We start from the raw sequence: 21860 nt of genomic DNA on the forward strand, positions 1-21860 counted from the left end.
GTCAGAGCTGACCACCCCCCCGCCCCTCCCCCCACCAGCTAGCTGTTCTCCTTTCCCCAAAACCATCCCTTTCCTACACTATGCCTGAAAGTCCACCTTTCTGTATCTGGCATTTTTTAATGTCATCTGGTTCTGCCTGAGGCTGCAGGTTGGCTCTTCCCCATTCTCCTCCAGGGGGCGTCTCAGCTCCCAGGGCTGGAAGGAGTCTGAGACCTCTTTGCTCCATGCTCCAGTTTTGGGCTACAGCATAACTCTAGAGTTCCTGGAAGAACCCAGGAAGTAAGGGTGCTCCTGTGGGACAAGGCCTTCAAATTGGGGTGGGGATGGGGCTCACGAATAATCTTAGAATTGCTCTATGTGGATGGAGTCACCTACGGGTGCGACAGGCCAGACTGAAGGTCTGTTGTCCCTGGACACAGAGTCGGGGGCAAGGGAAGAGGTCTCCATTTTGGGAGGCGTGGTCATGGGCAACACACGTATTTTGCGGTCTTCATACTCCATGGGGTTCTCCAATATCGGGGGCTCCTGTGGGATGGTGGAGCCAACGAAGACCAAGTAGATGATCCCACCTAAGTAGGCACCCAGAGGCGGTGCCACCACTGGCACCCACCACCAGTTCTGGGCCCTGCAGGCAAGAGGCAGAAACCTGGTGAGGTGGGTGGGGGAAGGGGCGACGCCCGGGATAACGCATGAATCCACCTCAGGCCGAGACAGGGAGGAGGGCCTGAGAGTAGAGGAATGACTCCCATCCTAGCCCAGGAGCCATCCCTGAGCCTGGGGCCCTGGCCAGCTTCACCCTGATTCAGGGACAGGGACACATCTGGGGCAGGATTTCCGTTTAGTGCAGGAGCAGGGTCTGCATCAGTGCTGGTCTGGGGAAGGGCAGCCCCCACCTCTGCCTCCCTAGGCCTCCCGGGATCTCTGGAGGACGCTCCTGTGCTGCTCTTCACATTGCCCCCATCCCTCCACATGCGGGGAACTCGCAGAAAACTCGCAAGAATGGGCTGGGCAGGGCAGTACCTGAAGACCTGGACGCCCCAGCCAGCAATAAAGGTGAAGAAGCGGGGAGGCAGGTCCCGGGATGGGTTGATTGCATATCCTGAGTTCATGCCCAGAGACACTCCAATGATGACAACAAGGAGGCCGATCACCACGGCCTGTGTCCCTTGCTGTGCTGGGTTGTTTCCCTTGTCTGTGATGGCGAACAGACACAGCTGCAGCAGCCCCGTAAGTAACACCTGGGGAGTAGATGCCATGGTAGCCACCCAGGGCCCCAGCCCAAACTCAGGGCCAGAGACATGTCTTGGTACAGTTCCCATCCAGAATTCTTGTCCTCTCGATGGTGAGGGGCTCCTGCTGTCCCCTTCCTGAGGTGGGGAGGGCCTAAAGAGGGGCACCCCCCCGGACCACTGACCTCATCCAGGAAGCCCCTCCACAATGTCATGTGGTCAGGAAGATAGGTGGCAAAAATATTAGCAGTGGCTACAGGACCAGTCACTGTCAGCTCTCCGCCTGAGTAGTTGAAAATGGCCGCTGTGGAGACACAGATTGAGGGTGAAACTACCCCTAAGTCAACCCCACTGGAGTCTCAGAAATAAGGTTGTAGGGTGGAGGGGTGGGGAGCACCTCCAAGGCTTTCTCTCCCAGACATTTTCACAGGCCAGGACCCTGAGGTTGGATCTGCCCATATTTCAGAGAAGGGGGCTGGGGCCAGAAGCGGACAAGCCAGGGCAGGAAACTCACTGTAGAAGAGGCCATAGGTGGTGGCAGCAGCCAGAAAGGAACCCAGGAACTGACCCAGTACATACACAGGAAACTTCTTCCAGGGCAGGCGGCCTAGTGCACAGTTGGTGAAGGTCACGGCCGCATTCATGTGGGCCCCTGCAGGGAGGGCAAGTGGGTCGGGGAATGAGAGCAGAAACCAACAACAATAAATAATATTGAGAGCAACAACAATAATAATAAGGCAAGCATTTATGGAGTGCACTCACCAGGACCCCACAAGACAGGGACTACCATCTCCCTTTCACCATTAAGGAAAGTGGGGTAGAGAAGTTAAATAGCTGCCGAAGTTGACCCAGCTAGTAAAAATGGTGGGTCAAGGGGCTCACCAGAGTCTGGGCGAGACAGTCAGAGGCAAGGGGTTTAGGAGAGTCTCCCTCCAAGTGGCCGGTGAGGGTAAAGTGCTGGCTGATTCGGACAAGGGGCTGGCTGGAGGTGGGCAGGAAGAGCTTGCTGGTCAGGTGGGGCCCAGGCTCACTCACCAGAGATTTTCCCTGCAATGTGCACTCCCATGGTGACTCCGAAGCCAAAACCCAAGTTGACACCAAGGTAGCTGCCGAATTTATCTCCTAAGACCATATGAGCCACGGATCCAAGGCCAAACACCTGCGAGGGAGGGCCTCTCAGGGGACTTCCTGCCCAGAAGCCCCAACCTCAGAGGAGGGCTCAGAGCTCGGTTCGGGCTCCTCACCCTCGCTCCCTGGGCCTCCCGCATTGCCCTTGGAGACCCTCGGCCATGCTCTCTTCCTCCAGACTTCCTTCCTCACGACCCCTCCTCCCTTGCCCCTGTCAAGGCCTCTAAGACCTGACCAGTAAGAGCTGGGTGGGGTGCCATGTAAAAGGAGCTGGTGGAGCAGTGGAGTCAGGGGCTAACGGGCACAGCCAGGCCCCTGGACCCCAAGCCCACCTGAAGTTCAAGGGAGGGGGCAGGGCTTCGAGGAGGGCATGACGGGTGTGGATTGAGCCCCTCAGAGCATCTCACACGTCAGCCTAGCCTGAAGGAAGTTGCGTCAAGGGATCTCCAAACTTCATGTCTGGACTCAGCCACAGCCCCCCCCATAACCAGCGCCGCCCACCCTGCACCTACACACATCGGCCCTGGAAGCCCGTGGGGTTCTCATACTCTTGCCTCTGGCAATATTTCCATTGCCCTCAGACATCATTCCTGAACTTGTAGCTCTTGTCTGTCCTTAACTGCTGGACCTCCTCAGCTGACACCCCCACTGAGCCCTTTCACAGGGGGATTAGAGGCCTGAGGCTCGATGCTCACTCGACCTCCTTCAGCACCTGCCTGAATCTCTGCCTATCCCTTCAGCTCTGGTACCTGCATCCAACCTCTTCCTCCCTCTGCAGAGGCCTCCCCTTGACTGGCTCCCACACTCTCACACTCGGGTCTCTTCCTCCCTAAAAGTAAACCTTCCCACGTCAGCCCAGCCTCCCTGTCCAGCTGAACTCCTAGACAACCACTCCCTGTGTCAGTCAGCCTCCAGGAAAGAACCCACTGGCTGGTTCCTTTAGCCCTTCCCTTGTCTCCCTCCTCAATCTAGCTTCTGCTTCCACATGTCACAGACACCGAAGAGCTCTCCTCTCCGAGGGCTCCGGCCTCCTGATTTCCCAAAGATCCCTTCAGACATCGTCTTACCTGACTTTTCTGACTTTGACCCTCTTAAGGACTCTCTGCTCCTGAAGTCCTTCCTCAGCCTCTATGACATCTCTCTCTCCTGCTTTTCCTCTTACCTTTGTAGCCTCTCCCTCTCCACAGTTCTTTCCCACATTCTTTCTCCTTCATCTGCCTCAAGAATACAGATGATCGCAGGGCTCCCCCCTCGGCCTCTTTCACATCTTACCCCAGTCACTCTTCGTGGGTCTTCTTACCTGCTCTATGGCTTCAGATATGCCTGCTGCACTAAAATTCCCAAAACCTCCACCTGGGAGCCAGATCCCTATTTCCAGATATCCATTGGAAGTCTGGATGCTACAGGAATATCAGGTTCTATGTTGAAATCTTACCATCTCTTGGAAAATGTGATCCTCATCCGATGTTCCTATCCCACTTGGCCAAACCAAAAACTTGGATACCACAAATGAGAGAGCTTCCTCTCCCTCCTCCCCCACACCCAATCGGCTCTACTTACATTCTCCATAGATCTTACTCAGCCTCCTCCTTCCAGCCAGAAGGACCTTTCTAACTCAAAAATCTGATCATGTCTGCCCCTCATTCAAACATGCACTGTCTCCCCTCCATTTCTAGGATAATGTCCAAACTCAGTAGACCACCATTTAAGACCCTTCATAATTTCTGTCTCTCAGTTTCATATCTGCTCCAGTGTTCTCTATATTCAGCAACAGTATTACTACTAAATAATAATAACCATTTGTTGAGCACTTACTATATGCCAGGTACTGGTAAGCAAGTTGTATCTATCACCTCCTTTAACCCTTATACCAACATATGCATTGGGTACTATTAGTCTCCCCCATTTGACAGATGGGCAATTTGAGGCTTGTCCAAAGTATACAGCCTGCACATAGTAAGCCAGGATTTGAATCTAGGCAGTCACCTATGTCAGACAGTCTCAAACCAACACCCACACTGTCCCCTGCATGCCATGCTTTCATATGCCTGTAGGATTTTACATATGCTTTCCCTCTGTCTGGAATACCTGGTCCTAGATCCTGAAAAATTGATACTCTAAGGCCACACTCAGATGGCACCCCCTTTGAAAAGTCCATGTGTTTTGGACATAATGTCTCTGAGGGACCTCTAGATGACCAGACTGCTGGAAATCAAAGTCTAGATCTGTGTCATCCAATATGACAGCCACTAGGCACATGTGGCTATTATGTACGTAAAATGTGGCTAGTCCTAATTAAGATCTGTAGGTGTAAAGTACATACCAGACTTCACAGGAAAAGGAGAATGTAGAATCTTATTAATAATTTTCTATTGATAACAGGTTGAACTGGTAATGTTTTGGATATGTGGGTTAAATGTAATAATTATTAAAATTAATTTCGTCTGTTTCTTTTTTAAATGTGGCTACTAGAAAATTTTAAATTACATATGTCACTCATATTGTATTTCCTTTGGACAGTTCTGTTCTAGAGTTTTTGAAAAAGAAAACCTGGAAAATTGTGGACCTGAGGGCTACCTCTGAAGCCATCGGGGAGGATGAAGGCAGGTGAGAGGACGCAAGGTGAGAAAATATATCTAAGGGCTGAACCTAGAGCTGCACATCAGCTCTCATGGGTGGGTGTTAGAAACCCCAGCTGGAGCAGGTGTTGAAATGAAAAAAGAACAAAGAGTAGGAGAGCATTCCTTTGGGTGTGACAATGCAGCAGTCATTAGTAATGTGGTGAGTACTGTATCATCAGGCCATAGGGACAACGTCAGGTCCTAGAAATGGAGAGGTCAGTAGGTGGTGAGGAGGCATTGAAGGGTACCAGTGTAAACATCTCTTTGAGAACCTGCTTGAGAAGGGAGGGAGAGAAAACGTGTTCAATGAAGGGGCTCACAGGATGAAGGGATGTTTTGTTCTGTGTTGTGTTGTTTTAAGTAGAGAGACTTTGGTACATTAAGATTGAGAGAAGGAGAGGCTGAAAATAAAGGAGAGAGAAAAAGGCAGAACAAGTACCTCTGGAGACTGGAGGAGTGAGACTGGTGCAGGAGTGGAGGGTCCTCCATGAAGGAGTAGGTGATGCACAGATGTACAGGTCGGTGAGTGTGGTAGTGAGAGGGAAAGGCGGGTGAGGAGCCAGACACAGGAAGCCCACCTGACGGTTTTCCCTGTCAAGCTGGAGAGCAAGCCATTTGCTGAGTAATTAATCAATCAATCAAACAGAGTACAGAGCAGCTTTGGGGAATCCTGAGAAAAAAGTGAAATGGTCCAGATAGAGTAGGGGAAAGGCAGTGAGCAGGTCCCACTGTGTGCCTCAAGAGCCCCAGGACCGGTGCAGAGGGGCCCAGAAGTGGGTTGGCTTAGAGCCAAGGGTAGGATGAGGAGGAGTGGACAGGAACAGATGGGGCGTGGGGGTGGGGATTGCGGCCAGGACAGGCTGACAGGCTTGGGGGTGGTCAGAAGGTGCAGCGAGGAAACCTGGCATGGAGGGTCTAAAGACCTAGGGTCCCCATTTCCAAGTAGGAGCTTAGAACTATTTGCTAAAAGGAATGAATGAGTGAATAAACCCCACACAATCTCCTGTGTCAGGGTTGCCAAGTGGCAGCCCATCCATCCAGCACACGTTTTGTTTGGATAACTTGGTTTTGATGACCAGAAGTTTCAGCTTTTCCTGAGAAGTCAGAGCCTGGGTGATGCCGGCCTGCATTCCAGCCTGCATGGCCACAGTCAGCTGGAGTAGTGGCAGCTATGTCTTTGTGCAAATCGGAACTCTGCAACAGGCCCCGCCACTCTGAGGTGCTCTCTCTGGCCCCTGGAGCTTGTGAGTTTGCAACTCCTGCCCTATGGTTTACATCTGTTTTTCCAATGTCCTGATGGTCCAGCTCCTCCCTTTCCTGGTCAGTGAATGTGGCCTAGGCTGTCCAAGTCCCACCAGGAGCCACAAGGCCAGCCCCAAGGACAGCACCCCCAGAGATTGCAGAGTGGAAATGAGTAGAATAGTCCATTTCCCTTATCCTGGCTGCAGTAAATGGGACCCAAGGTCACACTTGCTTTTCTAGTGAAAACTTCACCCTAGTGACTCACTGAGCTTCCCATCAACTTGACACGGCCCAACAACTGAAAACAACAACAACACAATGTCCTATATGAGCCCAAAGTTCTTCTACATATGTTACTTCCCTTCAGTCCTCAGAGCAAATCTGAATGGCAAATGTTTCTGCTCCGACTTTCCAGATGAGGAAAACCAAGGTCCAGAGCATGGACTTGAACTGCCCAAAGCCTGAAAGTGAGAGCTTTACCTCAGCTGGGGGCGCGTTCACAAGCCAGGCTGTTAGAAATCCTGCCATAGCTAAGCTAAGGGACAGAGCTTAGAGATAAAGGGTCAAGACTGTAATATTACACTGGGCTGGATTTAATCGTAATCTAAAATGTGACCTTGGACAAGTGACAGTCTCGTGGGTCTTTAGTTTCCCCATCTGAGAAATGGGGTTAATAACAGACCTTCCCTCACAGGACTATTGTGAGGATTTGGGAAGGTTTTGCATGTAAAGGGCTTAGCATCGGTGCCTGGTATGCAGTAGGTGCTCAATAATAATCTCAATAAAAGGGAAAGAAACACAGACATGGGCCTCAATGTATGTGGGCGGTACCTGTTTTCCCTAAGAGCTCTCAAGGGAGTCACCCTCCTGCCTCCACAGTTCCAAGGTTTAACAGCCCTCACGGGGCTGGAATGTTTTGTCATAAATGAATTACTTTGCCCTGGATGAGGTGAGACAGAATCCAGTACTATCTTCATAGCTTAGCAAGCCCAGCAGGAGGGTGGGGAATGGGGGAGGGGAAAGGGCGGGAGGCAGGGAGGGGAGAGCAACTGAGAGCACTTGTCATAGTGACCAGAGACCAACACTTGTGTCCTGCATGTTTACTGTGTTGGCTCTTGGCCTTCTTCACACAAGTCTGCCAGCTTGATGTTAGTGTCCTGTTTACTAACGAGGAAGCTAAAGTTCTGAGCAGGTAAGATCCTTGTGGAAGATCACACCTCTGGAAGAGAGCAGAGCCGTAATTCAAGTCCAGCTCCCATGCAGGTCTTATTCAGCACACTTCGTCACTGAGAAGACAGGCTCTGAGCCACGGACAGACCTGCCCAAGGCCAGATAGTGACTCAGTGGCAGGATCAAGATAAGCAGCCAGGTGTCCAGAGTCCCCTGGCTCTGTGAACCCCATCATCTCCTACCCTGTGACTCGTTGCACACACACCACACACACCACCTCTCTTTCCCCCACTGCCTCTGACGTGTTCCTGACCGCCTTTGCTTCCCTTCCCAGAGGCTGCCCCTTCTTTTCATGGACCTGTGCCCTCCATACGTAGAAACAAGTATCATAGCTACCGCTTAAGGGCACAGGCTGGCTGCGGGAAGTGGCAGGGCTGAAGTAGGTGGAGAGAGAGGAAGTTTACAAGAAACCTTACAAGAAACCTCCTGCTTGCAGTCCGGTGTCTGTCCCATCATCCACTGAAAGAGCCCTGGCCGAGGTCCCCAATGACCTCCATGTCACCAATCCCCACAGACGCATGTCAGTGTCACCTTTTCTGGCCCGTCTGCAGCCTCTCATCCTGGTGACCATTCCCTCCTGTGGACACCACACACACACTTCTGTAACCTGGTCTCCCCATCTTTTCCTCCCACTGTGCAGCCAGTACTTCTCAGGACTCTCTGTGCACCCCTCTTCATTCTCCAAGGCTCTGCCCTCAACTTACTTTCTTTTCCTATACACTCTCACTGAACAGTTTTTATAATCACCATCCCGATTCTGATGAACTCTAACTCTACTTCCAGCCCAAGCCACTCTCTTGAGCTCTAGTCTTATATATCCAACCGCCCCCCAGTTTTCTTCCCCAGCACCTCACCTGATCGCATCCAAACTGACTTCACCTCTGGCCCTGTGCTGGGCCCCGGGCTCAGAATGGCTCCCTCGGCGCTTACCCCACATCTGTGGCTTGCAAAGCCTTGATTCCATCTTCTACAACTGCCTCAAACGTGTGTTTTCTTCTCCATCCCTGGACCAGTCACCACCCTCTTTCTATCCTAGGTTATTGCAACAGTGTCTTAACTGGTTCTGCTCCCTCCAGCCTTGCCCATTCTGCTGAGGCTCCACACCGCACCCAGAATTTCCTTATAAATCCAAATCTGATCACATCGTTCGCCTGCCTGAAAGCCTGCAGTGTCTCCGTATTGCCTTCAAGGTTAATTCTCAAAGCCTGACACTCAGTGTTCTCTCCAATCTCTTTCCTCTTGCTTTCCCTTCTTCCCATTTCCAGCCATGCCTTCTGACATCACCCAGCCCATGGTTTTATTCTGTCCCCACATATTATGAGCCCTTTCTCTTCAAAAAAGACGTGGTGAGGAAGACAGAGCTCTCACGTTACTTTCCTATCAGGCTCCCAACTTCACCAGCAGGCTCCCAGGTCAGAGGCCAGGGCATGGACAGTGTGAGCCAGGGGTTCAGCAGTGGGAGGGGGGTCATGGATTGCCCTTACTGAGCCCCACCCTCCTGGGGTTCGTGCCCCTTCCTCAGAGCCCACCCACCCTGTGCCACCCACCCACTCACCATCATGACATACATGCTGATGAGCTCGGCCAGGAACTCGCGCACCATTTCCTTCTGCAGTATTGCCTGCGTCCTTACTATCACTGGCGATGAGACCATCCTGGAATTGCAGGGGGACCTGAAGCAGCAGCCTGAGCCCATGGGCAGAAGTGGGACAGGTGCGCTTGCTGCCCATCAGCCTTCCGCTCCTGGCTGGGTTAATGGGTAACCCAGCAGCCTCTCTACACACCTCCTCTTGCCCAGGGCCGCTGGGACTCCTGAGAGCCACAGGGATGTGGAGAGGGACTGGGGGTCCATGGCCAGGCCAGGCCCCTTCTTCCTTCTGGTGGGGATTGGACCAATGAAACCCCTTTGCGGAGGGGGCAGTTGGGGATCTGATGAATGCCATCCATGGTGCAGTGAGCCTTGGGGGAGAAGCAGGTGGGAGAGCGCGGGCAGGAAAGTGGAGCTCAGTTGTCTGTCTGCCTGCCTGCCTGCAGGAACCAGATCTCTGGGGACACAGTCAAGACATCAGGTAGGACCTGGCAACCACAAGGCACTGCAAACAGCACAGGGAGGGGGCAAAGTCTGCACTCTCTAAAAAGCACTCAGGCCTGAAATATGCACCAGGTTCTGCCAAAGATGAAGGGCCGGCAAAGTGCAGCAGGCTCTGCAACCAGGTCAACACAAACAAACGTTTGGAAGTGAGGAATGAATGAATGCATGAATGCATGCATGCATGAATGAACGAATGAGAGAGAGAGAGGAAAAGAGGGACTGGATCTTACTCCTTGATGTATTCTCTGTGCCTAGCGCAGTGCCAGGCACATAATATGTGTACAATCTATATTGTTGAATGAATGAAAATTGGGGAATTCATCTGTCTTACTTTTCACTAGATCTGCAGAACTTTCTACAGTGCCTGGAACATGGTAGATACTTGATAAATTGTTATTTAACAGACGCATGATTAGATGGATAGAAGAAAAAGTGAATTACAGGTCCCAACGTCTGTTGGAGAAGGAGATGGGGTCCAGAGGCTAAAGAGAAGGAGCGGTACAGATAACTCTTAAGTGTGGCCTTAGAGCTGACACCAGACACTCACTGCCTTACCCTGCTCAGGATAGCAACATCACCCTCCACCCCACCCCAGGCTTCCTAAATTTCCCCAGCCTCACAGCAGCAAAGAGTAAGGAGAGGGAGAAATGTAAACCAGGCATAGATAAAACACCGTTTACTTTTCTGGCTGAGACCCCTTTGTTCATGTTTCACCTACCCCAGTCCTTGCTCTGTCCTTACCCCAGGGAAATAAACGCAGGGCTGTGTATTTGGAGGGGATGTAGAATTGCCTGGACAATCCCCTGGCTCCCATCCAACTCCAACTCCCATGCAGCATCATGTAGAGGTCCCCTTTGCCCCATGACCGACTTCTTCAGCCCTAAAGAAGAGCCTGTGAGCAGCCTAAGGCAGGCAGAGACCCAGAAACAGTCCTGGGAAGGTGCCAGAGAGGCAGAGGATCAGTGAACAGAGCAGGAAGTCAAGGACACCAAGAGAGTCTGGAAGCAGGGCTGCTTCCTCCTCACCACACAGCAGGTGGGACACAGTAAACAACAAATAACCCCCAACCAGCAACTGAACCAAAGATTTTGTTGAATGCCTTCTGTGCCTACTGTGTCAGACACTGTAGTAAAGAACATTGGTGTGATCCCTGCTTTTAGGAAGAAAAGCCATTAATTAAGCAATTACTATAAAGTATGAAGAGTGATGACACAGGTGAAGAGTGAGCACCAGGGGATTGCAGGGAGGAAGCAAATGACCTAGAGGAGAGGGTAGGAGGCTCTCCCTGAGGAAGAGAAAAGTAGGTCCAGAATAGAAGACTGGCCAGGTGAAGGGGCATCAGGAGGTGGGGGAAGCTCTGGGCATTGGAGTGGCACGGGCATAGGCTTGCAGCTACGACAGTGTGTGATGTGCAGAGGAATTCTGCAAGGAAGGACTGGCCAGAGAGAGGAGTGAAAGTAGCGTGAGATGGGCAGAGAGGAGCACAGGGCCAGGTGGTAGGAGGCCTCAAGGCCCACATTAGGGAGTCTGAACCCACCCCAGACAGCCAGGGGACTAGGTGGAGGATTTAAGCAGAACTGCCTCTTCTATGGAGGCTGGGATGAGGAGCAGGCGTTGAGCTGTGGTGAACAATCAGGAAGCTTCCGCCACACACAGGCTGAGAGGTAATGGCAGCCTGAGCCAAGAAGGTGCCATGGAGATGGCTAGAAGACAGTCAAACTGACAGACCTTGGTGTTTGATTAGAGAGGAGAATGGAGAGGGACGAGTCAGTGATGACCCCAGATCCTGGCTAGAGCAGCACAGTGACACGTGAGACACAGGAGGGAAGTTGCCAGCTTAGTTCGGAGGACCCGGAGTCCCTTTGCGGGCGTGTTGAGTTTGAGGATTCCCACCAGACACCTGAGTGGGTGGACCAGTAAGGAGGCAGCTGGTCATGTGGTCTTGTTTAGAGACATACATTTTGAGTTCACTGAATCATAACCGCATCCGTGGGCATAGATGACGTAGCTCAAGGAGACGGTGTAGAATGAGAAAAGGGTATCTAAGAAAACTAGCCTACAAAGAAACTAACAGGCAACCAGATAATTACCTATGTATTAGAGGCTAACCAAGGAACTAAATAGCTAACAACTCACCAACCAACTCTTCAGCTAACTAATCAATTTGGCAACATAACCAACTAACTGACTCTCCTATTAACTAGTTCATTTAATTATCTAATCAACCAACCAACAGTAAACAATCCAACTAACCTCAAGCCAACCATTTAATCTGCTAACCAACATTTATTCATTCAACAAACACTTATTGAGCATCTATTTATAAGTCAAACACCAGGGACACAAAGTAAAATCTCAGTCCCCACTCTTGGATAGCTCCATCTAGTGGACAAGATGGACAATAGCAACACCAGCAGAGGTGAGAAACCTCTGGGCAGGAGGTGAGGCCTGAAGAGACTTGAAGGACGGGCAGATGGTGGCCTACGTGGCCTCGAGGAAGTAGGGTGGTAGTAGAAAGAATAGTGAGAGTGAGCACATTCTAGATATTTTAGGAGATTGGTGACTAAATGTGAGGCGTGAGGGAGACAGAGTGTCAAGGACAAGGTCTGGACTTCTGGCTTGAGCAACAGAGGAGAAGGGGGTCTTCAACCGAGCTGAGGCCACAGGGAGAGGAGTGGGCGTGGGGAGAATGGAGGAGGTTGTTTTCAACTGAGACTGAGTTCACTGTGGGACACTAGTGGATCTTTGGAAACAGGGTCTAACGCCTAGGAGAGAGTCCTGGGCTGCAGATGGCAAAGTCATCAATCAGTACAGAGGGGAAAACCTGCATTCTCTCTATCCAAGAGTGCACAGACAGACAAGTACCCGGCTCACGGGGAGCTGACAGGCAGCAATGAGACGTAATGAGCAAGTACATTTGTGTGTTAGAGGTAGCGTGTCCTATGGGAAAGACAGCAAGGAAAAGGAGGTGGGGCCGTCAGGGGAAGCCTCACTGAGAAGGTGCCATTTGAGCAAAGACACAGAGGTGGTGAAGGAGTGAGCCATGTGGGTAACCACAAGAAGAGTGTTTCAGGCAGAGGGACGTCTTGAAGGACTCTGAGCATGTTGAAGGGAAGGAAAGGAGGTCAGTGTGACGAGTCGGGAGAGTGGGGGTGAGGTGGAGGGAAGTCAGAGAGGGAACAGGGACTAAGTAGGCAGGGCCTTGGCCATTGCAAGGACTTTGGCTTTTATTTCACCCCAAAGAAGCCTAAGCCTGAGAGGAGGAGAAGTAGTGAGTTCAGTGCATTGAGCACCACCCACATGGGAGCAGTTGGAATCCACTGACCCACCCCTTGACCCTCATTCGGGTTTTTCTGAGCCTCCCCTCATCCCAGGGCCCAGCCTGTGCTTGGCCATGGGCTCAAGTCTGAGAGGCCCTTCTTCTGGGCCCCACAGGCTAGTGGGAGGTAAGGAGAAGGGGGTTTGGAGACATCAGCTGCCATGAAGGAGAGGCTGAGGGTGGGGCAGGGAGGGCACTGGCTGTGATGGGTGGGCGGCGGGGAGGCGGGCATGGGGGAATGGGTGGGTGCTTACCACTTCTTCCTGTTTGCTTGAGTCATATTCTGTCTGAGATTTAGATGCTGTGGAGCCAACAAGAAGTGATTAGGGCTAGAGGGCACAGAATTAGGCCCCATATTCTTTATCAGACCTCAGCCCCCACAGGGGAGAAGCCACAGGGACAGTTCCTGTCAGTTCCAATCCCTCAACCCAGCCAAGCTGGAAGGGAATAGGGAGGTGGGTGTGCTTCAGCCAATGGGAAAAGGCCTTGGAGTCCCACCTCCTATACCTATACTGGCTTCAGGATCCCTGACCTCTGGACCAGGCCCTTCAGAGTTCCTCCAGACCTTCCCAAGTCTGCAACCCAGCTTTGGACAGTGGACATGCCCACAGACTCCCCTCCGTGGCTCCACCCTCACAGATACGGCTATTATTGCCTTTAAGCTCAAGCCCTCTTGCTGCTGACTTAAACTGTGACTTTTCAGGGCCTCTTCCTTGCACACATGTGCACGCACGTATACACACACACACACACACACACACACACAAAGGATGAGGTCCTAAAAATTCAGTTAATTCATACTCCCACCTCAGAACGAAGTCTGCATTTCTCACTATTCCAGAAAAATTCCTCCTTGTATTCCCATTTGCCTCACAAACGACAGCACAAAACAAAACCCTTGAGTTTTCCCATCCTGTATATCCCCTTTGTCTTCTAGCCCAATTCCCTCTAGCTGTAGCACAGGTTCACATCCCTAGCCCTGATTTCAGAAACCCTCTGGGGGCAGGGAAGGGGGACCCAGGGGATGGAACCACTCCGGCAAAGCCAGCAATGGACCCATCTCTCTGACCTGCGTCCCTTCTGCTTTGGTCCAGTGTCACTGGTCTCTCCTCCCCATCCCACCCCACACTCTGCTGACAGCCCAGCACAGCACATCCTCCAACCCTGCTCCTCCCAGCAGTCAATTTACAGGTGAGGAAACTGAAGCGCAGAGAGAGTGCCAGACAGCAACTCAGGACGAAACCAGAACAGACATCCAGGCCTTGACCTTCAGCTGGGGTTCCTTGCCTAGACAGTCCCACCTCCTCCCCATATGGTCCCCAGGGAGTGGCACTCCCAGGCCTGGGCCCCAGGGAGCCCCCTGTTTCAGCCCTGCCAGACTCACTCTGCTGAAGTGCCTTAGGTTTCTCAGCGTCTTCCTTGGAGGCTTCTCAGTGACAGCAGGTCTTGGTCTTCCTCCCTGAATGTCCCGGGTTCTGGCTACTCCTGCAGCTGGGACTCCACTGTGTCCCCAGTCTAGAGCCCATCTCTCAGCCTTCCTTGGAGTGGCTCCGACTTCAAGTGCTGCTCTGCTCTGTTCCTCCAGGGTAGAGGTCAGTGGGGCAGGGTTTTGGCCTGCGCCACTTGAGCCAAGTCCTGTCACACTGCCTGAAATAGCATCGATTCTCCCGCCAGCAGCGTCAAGGAGACCGGGTTCTAAGGCAGCTCTTATGAGGTCAGAGGTGGAACTCTGGGTGGGCGCTGGGCTTCATGGTCCTGGAGGAAGGGCCTGTCCTCTAAGCCGGGTGTCCAGCCTGGAGCCAGAGGAAGCCCTCCCAGGCCCCAGATCTAGGGAGGCTGCTGAGCCCCTGGCCGTGGGGAGAGCTGCACAGAATAGGGACTGGAAAGTTCTGGAGATCAACGGCCAGTTGGAGGAGTTGGGGAGGAGACCCTGGGTCAGTCCTCAGGGAGCCCCCATCCCGAAGGAGGAAGGGGAGACTCAGGCCCTGGATTTCCTCAGTCTGAGGGGAAGGAAGATGCATAAACCATATTAGCAGGGAACCCCCAGTCTGAGAGGGGAGAGAGAAAGCCAAGTCCGGTCCTCTGGGGCACCCTCATCTGGGGTGGAGAAGAAGGAACCTGGGTCTCATCCCCTGGGAGACCCCATCTGAGCAGTGGAGGGGTCATCCTAGGCCCCGTCTCGAAAACACTTCCCTTGGGGACGGCCATTGGAGCCTCTGTGAAGGAGCCAAAGCCAACCAGAGTGCGGGGCTCTGATCCAGGGCTACAGGAGCTCAGTTACTGAGGTGGGGTTAGGAGCAAAGCAGGGGACCAGCTGTTGTCTGAGAGGACTTCTGGAGCTAAGTCATGGCGGGGCCTCCAAGGATGAAGCAGTGTGAGATTTGAGCAGGTGACGCAGTGCTGAGACAAAAGGGAATGGCTGCTGGTCTGTACACTGTAAGGAAACCTGCCAGGTGGAGTGGTGGATGGTGGGCAGTAAGTCCAGAGAGCTTCTGAGGCCAGGAGGTAGTGTAAGATTTGGTTGCCCTAAGCCAGCCCTGGCAATAGAACTGCCCTCTAGAGGGTGCCAATAGACCAGGCCAGGTCTGGAACCTTCATTGCCCAGGTCCCCAGCCCAACTTGCCCTGCAGGTCACTCTGCAGGGAGAGACAGGGGTTAACTGCAGTCTAAGGGCTTCCTAGTCAGCAACTGTCCTTAAGGAATGAACTCTTCCACTGCAGCCCCCCACGCTCAGGCTCCGCCCCTCACTCACCTCTGCAGACTCAAGGGGGCTCAAAATGCTAAGTCCTTCCTTCAGGACAGGAGAGATGTCCCCTTGACATGGGGGACACCTGCCTTTATTCCTTTCCTGTGTGTGCTATTCGGATGAGGGTGCAGTTAAAGCCAAAAGTGGAGCTGGGGGCAGCCGGTTAGCTCAGTTGGTCAGAGCGCGATGCTCGTAACACCAGGGTTGCCGGTTCGATCCCCCCATGGGTCAGCGGGAGCTGTGCCCTCCACAACTAGATTGAAACAACTATTTGACTTGGAGCAGATGGATCCTGGAAAAACACACTTAAAATAAATAAAAGTTTTTTAAAATTTTAAAAACGTGGAACTGGGGTCTAGGATGAAGTCAGAGCTTGGGAAAAGTTGGGTGGGGCTGGGATCAGGTTGGTGAGGGAGGGAATTGGCATCCATGTTGGATTCAGGAGTTAAGCCCTGAGCTCATTTACAGGGCTGGGTGCTGGAGACCAGAGGTGAAGACACAGTCCCGTCTCTCTCTTGGGAGAAATAGATAAATGGCAGGTGACTTACAATACATTGTGATCAAGTGAAGGGAATACAGGCAACAGCTAAGCCAGCCTGGAGGGGGGCAAGAAGAGATGACGTGGGAGATGACTCCACCAAGGTGAGCAGGGGAGGCCAGCGTGGGGGTGGTGATTTGAAGCCGTTTGAAGCCCAGTGGGATTATGAGAACACCTAATGTATTCTGGGAACTGTAAGTGGCTTGAAGAGGGCTGGAGAAGTGGGCAGGGGCAGACCATGAAGGGCTTTGTCTGCCAGGACATAGGATCAGACTTTTTTCCCAAGGGCCTGAGGAGCCTTCGAAGGGTTCTAAGCAAAGAAAAGAGTGAAGTAACCAGTCTGGGGTCCTTGAGCCCCTGGAGCATCCAGGAGGCAGAGGCACTGTTGGGCCTGGACTTGGGCCAGGGGTCCACCTGGAGAAAGAACGAGGACAGGAGTTCTTAGTGCCTAGGCATTTACCATGGGAGTCAGTGGGATTGCCAGGAAGCCCACGAGAGTGGGGCCAGGGAGAGGGGCAGGATTCTGGGGACAGGAGGGTGGCTGAGAAGTAGCAGGTGAGGAGGGAGATGGAAACCCAGACACTGGGCTGCCAACAGGCTACCGGGAGCTCAGAGGGGCTATGGCCCCAGAGTTGGGTGTGAGGAGGGGCCAGCCTCGCTGAGCTGGTGGGATGGAGGGTGGCCACAGCACTGAAGAAGTGATGGCTGAGGAGGCAGAAAATTCAACTGTGGAGAGAAGAGAGGCAGCTAAAGGGCCTGTCAGTTCGGGTGTTTGGGTCAGAGTTGGGTCTAGACAGAGCCTGGGGGGATCTCCAGCGCCATTGGGGATGGTGAAGGGCAGAGAGGGCACACCTGGGGTCCTGTCTTCACAGGATAGGTTCTGAGTAGGGCCACCAGATAAAATACAAGACACTGAGTTAAATTTGAATTTCAGAAAAACACTATTCATAATATTTGGGACATACTTATACTAAAACACAACCCACTGTTTCTCTGAAATTCAAATTTGATGAGGTGTCCTAACTCTGAGCTGCAGGAAAGACCCGACCTTGTACATTGACTGGGTTTGAGACCTAGCTGGGCATCAAATTCACTGCACAACTTTGGCTCAGTCCCTGTCCCTGGGCCTGTGTCCTAGTCTGTGAAATGGGGTGGGGCAGATATGTGGTCCTCCCACCCAGCCACTTGGCATCCACACAGGGCCCGGGAAAAGGTTTATGAAGGCAGCAACAGACCATTAAGTCAAAAATTAATTTGGTTGAAATGACAAATATTAGTGTGTAATATTAGTAATATTAGTGTGCTACAGGGCAATTTTTGCAAATTTTGGTGTTTCTTTGGGCATTTAGTCCCTCTTTCAGACATTGTTCCGTTTTCTTATTCTAATTTTGGCTGCAATGCACTATTTTTGCTAGTGAAAGGTTGGAAATAACCCAGTGCTCATCAATCGCCCATTTCTTACTCACTACACTAAAAAATCTTACAATGTGCACTGGTAAATGGTGACATTAATGTTCAACATAACTGAAAATTTAAACATTTATGAACACATAGCCAAGCAAGTTGAGGAGATATAATTGTCTGTCACTGGGGTGGAAAATTTTTTGAACAAGAAACAAACAAAAAAATCTCAGATCCTTTTATTCTTTTATTACCTAAAATACAAACAAGCCAAAAGAACCTTAAGAGACATGACAACAACTGACTCCATGGCAACTACTACTAATATTTTGGTAAGTTTCCTTCTAATCCTTTTTTCATATATACACACATGCACATCCCCTCCCCACTTTGTCAACAATAAGTAGAATGAAACTTACGTAAAGTTTTGTACAGTACTTTTTCCACTCAAACATTTATTGAGAATATCTTTTCATGCCAATAGGTCTACATCCACATCATATATGTGGCTGCACAGCACAGGATCGCTTCCAATTTTAAATTTTTCCCACTCTTCTCTATTATGAACAGCACAGGGCAGACACAGTTGGCTAAAACCCAATTAGGAGTGAGCATGCAAATAGAAATTTTTAAAACGCAGGTTTAAGAAAAATACCCACAGAGGCGGCCAGATGGCTCAGTTGGTTAGAGCTCGAGCTCTTAACAACAAGGTTGCCCGTTCAATTCCCGCATGGAATGGTGGGCTGTGGCCCCTACAACTAAGATTGAAAACGGCGACTGGACTTGGAGCTGAGCTGCGCCCTCCACAACTAGATTGAAGGACAACGACTTGGAGCTGATGGGCCCTGGAGAAACACACTGCTCCCCAATATAAAAAAAAAAGAAAAATACCCACAGATGCTAAAAGTAATCTGAACTCCCCCAAAAGTGTTGATGTGTAAAAAACTAATCATTTTCAGCTAATTTATTTCGACCAACATACTCTTTGATGAACTTACTTATCGTGTAAACTGCTTTCAATCAAATTCTTTTAGACTTGGAGTTTTTCGGACTCTTTTGAGCCCTGGAATCCTTTGTATAACTCAGGAGTCTGCGGTATCAATCAGTAAGAAAGGAGCTACTCTGGCTGAAGAGGCAGGTCTGGGGGTGGGAGCGCAGAGCCGGTCCCTCGAGGGGTTCTTGTCTCTGACATCACCTGAAGCCATGAAGATTCTCATTCTGCTCAAGAAACAAGACCCGGATGCCTCACCCAGGTAAATGTCCCCTTTCTAACTCATTTTTCAGGTCGGGAAACTGAGATTCAGAGCAAGGTAGCAACTTGCCCAAGATCACCAGAACCAGAACATCTGGGTCAGGGCTCTGTCCCTTACCCTAGGAGGTCAGGGTACCCCCAGCTAGGAGAAGTGGGGGCTAGGCTGGGGAGGGGCACGGGTACAGGCAGGATCCTGGATGGTCTTTAACCCTGACGTTCTGCAATGACCAGAATTCCCTTCCCCCCTCCTAGGCTCTTATCCTTTCTTCTCAGAGTCATGCCTGGGCCTCCAGGACAGAGGAGACAGAGACAAGGGCAGACAAGGTCAAGAGCACAGCCACTTGCCCAAGGGTAAACATCCTGTAAGTCGAGGAACGAGAATTTAAAGCCAGGCCTGCTCCACTCTAAAGCTCACATCAGGCTGCCTAATTTGACATGAGAAACCAGGCATAGAGCTCAGGCCTGTCACTTTCTAGTATGAGCGGGAACTATCAAGGAAGGTTTCCTGGAGGAGGTGATCTCATCAACAGAAGTTGGGAGATGACACTAACGGAATTTGCATGTGTGAGAAGCATTTGTGTCTTTGTATATGTATGTGAACAAGTGTATGTGTGAATGGGCACGTGTGTGCGCGTGTGCATATCTGCATCAGGTCTTGCATGTGAAAACCTCTGTGTGGGTTCTCTCTCTCTCTCTCTCTCTCTCTCTCTCTCTTTCTCTCTCTCTCTCTCTCTCTCTCTCTCTCACACACACACACACACACACACACACACACACAGTCTTGCACACATGAGTATGCACCCATTCCACCGGGTTAATATTTTCCTGCCTGCGTCAGCACGTTCCCAGTCAGCAGGCAGCTCACTGCAGAAACGTGCCCTATCTGATCTCGCCAGGTGCTATGGTCCTGGAACAGGGGGCTTGGGGTGGGCAGGGAGCCCATCTCAACACCTCCAGGGCAAGCTGCTTTCTCTCCACTTTCTTGCTCAGCCTGAGAAAGTAGGCAGGCCCAGTGGCCCAGCAGGCCCAGTGTGATGAGACTGCTCTGTCTTTGCACTCACAGTGGGGGGCTCCCCAAGTGGGGCAGCCTCCCTGCCTCACTCCAGATGGACAAGGCCAGCAGCTCCCTGAGTTACCTCCCCCCTCTCTTATTTTTGCCCAAATCCTGAGGCTTCTCCAAACAAGGATGTTCCATTGAAGACGAACAGGCAGTAGAGTCCCGGAGGAAACATAGAGTGCACCCCTTCAGCAGGAAAGTGTGCCAGCCTGTAGGAGGGGGGGATTTTATTTACAGCTTTCCAGAAACATGGTGATTGCATAAAGGACCTATGCAGAAGTCTGTGTGGCCAGGGACTGGGGCGCACGTCCCTACAGGCATTGAGCCACGAAGGCTTGGTGGAACGCTGGGACCCTGAGCAGGGTGGGGCCTTCCCAGTTCTGAGGGCCTCTCCCACTGTCACGGAGGTTCCTCCCATGCCAGCACCAGTCCCTGGGGTGCGGGCTGGGCCAGATGGGGCTGGGCAGGCAGACACAGTCTCTTCTGTTCTGGGCACAGCCCAAGGCCCAGGCTGAGTCAATTTGAGGATGCCCTAATGCATCTCCTTACGGGAAAGACAAGGATGAAGCATGGAGAGAGGACGATGGCCCCCTGCAGAGTTTTTCCCACAACGCAGGCTTGATGGCTTCTCCCCTCTGCCACGCTCCATCTCTGGGCAATCTCCCCCACCCTAGGGCCACTTTTGATTTTCATGACCTTTTGCTTCTGTGGGCCTCCTCCTCCTTAAAAAATAAATAAAAATTACATTTTACAATTGTGTTGATATAAAGATCACTATATTAATGTTGTATTATTTAAACATTTTCTTCAATAAACAAGTTCATTTTTTTTCTTATTTTAAAAACAAAACATTTTTTGTGGGCCCTTGAATAGAGCAACCTCAAGGCCACAATGCCTGGAGAAGTCGATCCCGCACGTTCTCGTGTCCTCTCGAACCGCACAAATGCTGCCATCTCCCCAGTCCTGTCACCAGCCCACTGCCCCAGGACAAATGATCCAACGTCTGTCTGTTCCCTCCCTCATACATCTAATAGACATGTCTACCTTCACCTGCTCCAACCCAGCTTCATCCAAACTTCTCCCAAATCTGCCCTCTCTGGTTTCATTGCTCTTTTTTCTTTTTCGTGAAGTATTTTAAAACAAATTCCAGACATTCTGTCATTTCATTCCTACATCTTCAATATTCATCTCTAACATATGCAGAACCATTTCTTACATAATCACAATGCACTTCCACGGAAATATTGAGTACACACAATTGTTTAAAAATGCCTTTTTGCATTAATTCGTTGGTTGGTTTTGAGGCAGGATCCAAACAGGGTCACATTATATTGGGTTAAGTGTTAAGTGCTCTCTTAAACATGAGCCGTTCCCCCGTCCTCCCTCTTATTTGTTCGTGTCACTGACTTGTTGAGTAAATGTGGTTCCATAGGAGTCCATGTTCTGGATTTCTGTTTGCTTTCTCTTGGTGTCATTTAACTTTTCCCTCACCCCCTGTATTTCTTAGAATATATAGGAAGTTAGCTTTAATAGTGCGGTTTTATTTAGGTTCATTTGGGGGCTGAGGAGGGAGATCCTTTGTGAATAGAGCTGTGTGCGTCCTCTTGCATCTACTCAGAGGCACAATGTCAGTTAGTTGCCCCATGCTTAGTGATGCCGCCCAATCTTTGGGTTCAGTGGGTGGCAGCTTGATCCCTCCATTATCAAGTTCCCCATCAGCCATTCACCTTCCACTTTCATCCTTTGATTTCTGCCTAAATCATTTTCAAAATCCACAACAAAGCATTCTAAAGAAGAAGCTCTCAGCAGCAATTTCTTAACCCACGGAAAAGAAAGGTCTAATAATAGTGGAGTCTCTGATACTGGATTAATCAGAGCAAAGAGGAGAGTCAGGAGCAGGGAGGCTTCACAAGAAGGATGAAAGAGTGAGGTGTGGCAGAAGGAGCAGTGCGACACCCCGGGACCTCCTGGCCAGGAGCATGCGTCTGTGGCTGGTTTGGGGTTT

The 21860-nt window shown here is 51.2% G+C and overlaps 1 protein-coding gene across 4 annotated transcripts; it reads right to left on the reverse strand.

The window, feature by feature from the left end:
* Positions 1–65: 65 nt before the first annotated feature.
* Positions 66–14516, reverse strand: AQP7 (aquaporin 7). Of its 4 annotated transcripts, XM_033124144.1 has the most exons (8): positions 14246–14516; positions 13116–13162; positions 9006–9105; positions 2265–2388; positions 1744–1881; positions 1415–1533; positions 1021–1238; positions 69–625 (listed from the first exon to the last, which is right to left on the reverse strand). In XM_033124144.1, the coding sequence occupies exons 2-8, from the start codon at positions 13139–13141 to the stop codon at positions 343–345; spliced, it is 1008 nt and encodes a 335-aa protein (XP_032980035.1). In that variant the 5' UTR covers positions 13142–13162; positions 14246–14516; the 3' UTR covers positions 69–342. The 4 variants fall into 4 exon arrangements, with proteins under 4 accessions (XP_032980034.1, XP_032980036.1, XP_032980035.1 ...); XM_033124143.1 differs by lacking the exons at positions 13116–13162; positions 14246–14516 and having other exon boundaries at positions 66–625; positions 9006–9202; XM_033124145.1 differs by lacking the exons at positions 13116–13162; positions 14246–14516 and having other exon boundaries at positions 68–625; positions 9019–9167.
* Between the last annotated feature and the right edge of the window lie 7344 nt (positions 14517–21860).

This window comes from Rhinolophus ferrumequinum, chromosome 12 (genome assembly GCF_004115265.2).
Source record: "Rhinolophus ferrumequinum isolate MPI-CBG mRhiFer1 chromosome 12, mRhiFer1_v1.p, whole genome shotgun sequence".
In the NCBI taxonomy this organism is placed as follows: domain Eukaryota; kingdom Metazoa; phylum Chordata; class Mammalia; order Chiroptera; family Rhinolophidae; genus Rhinolophus; species Rhinolophus ferrumequinum.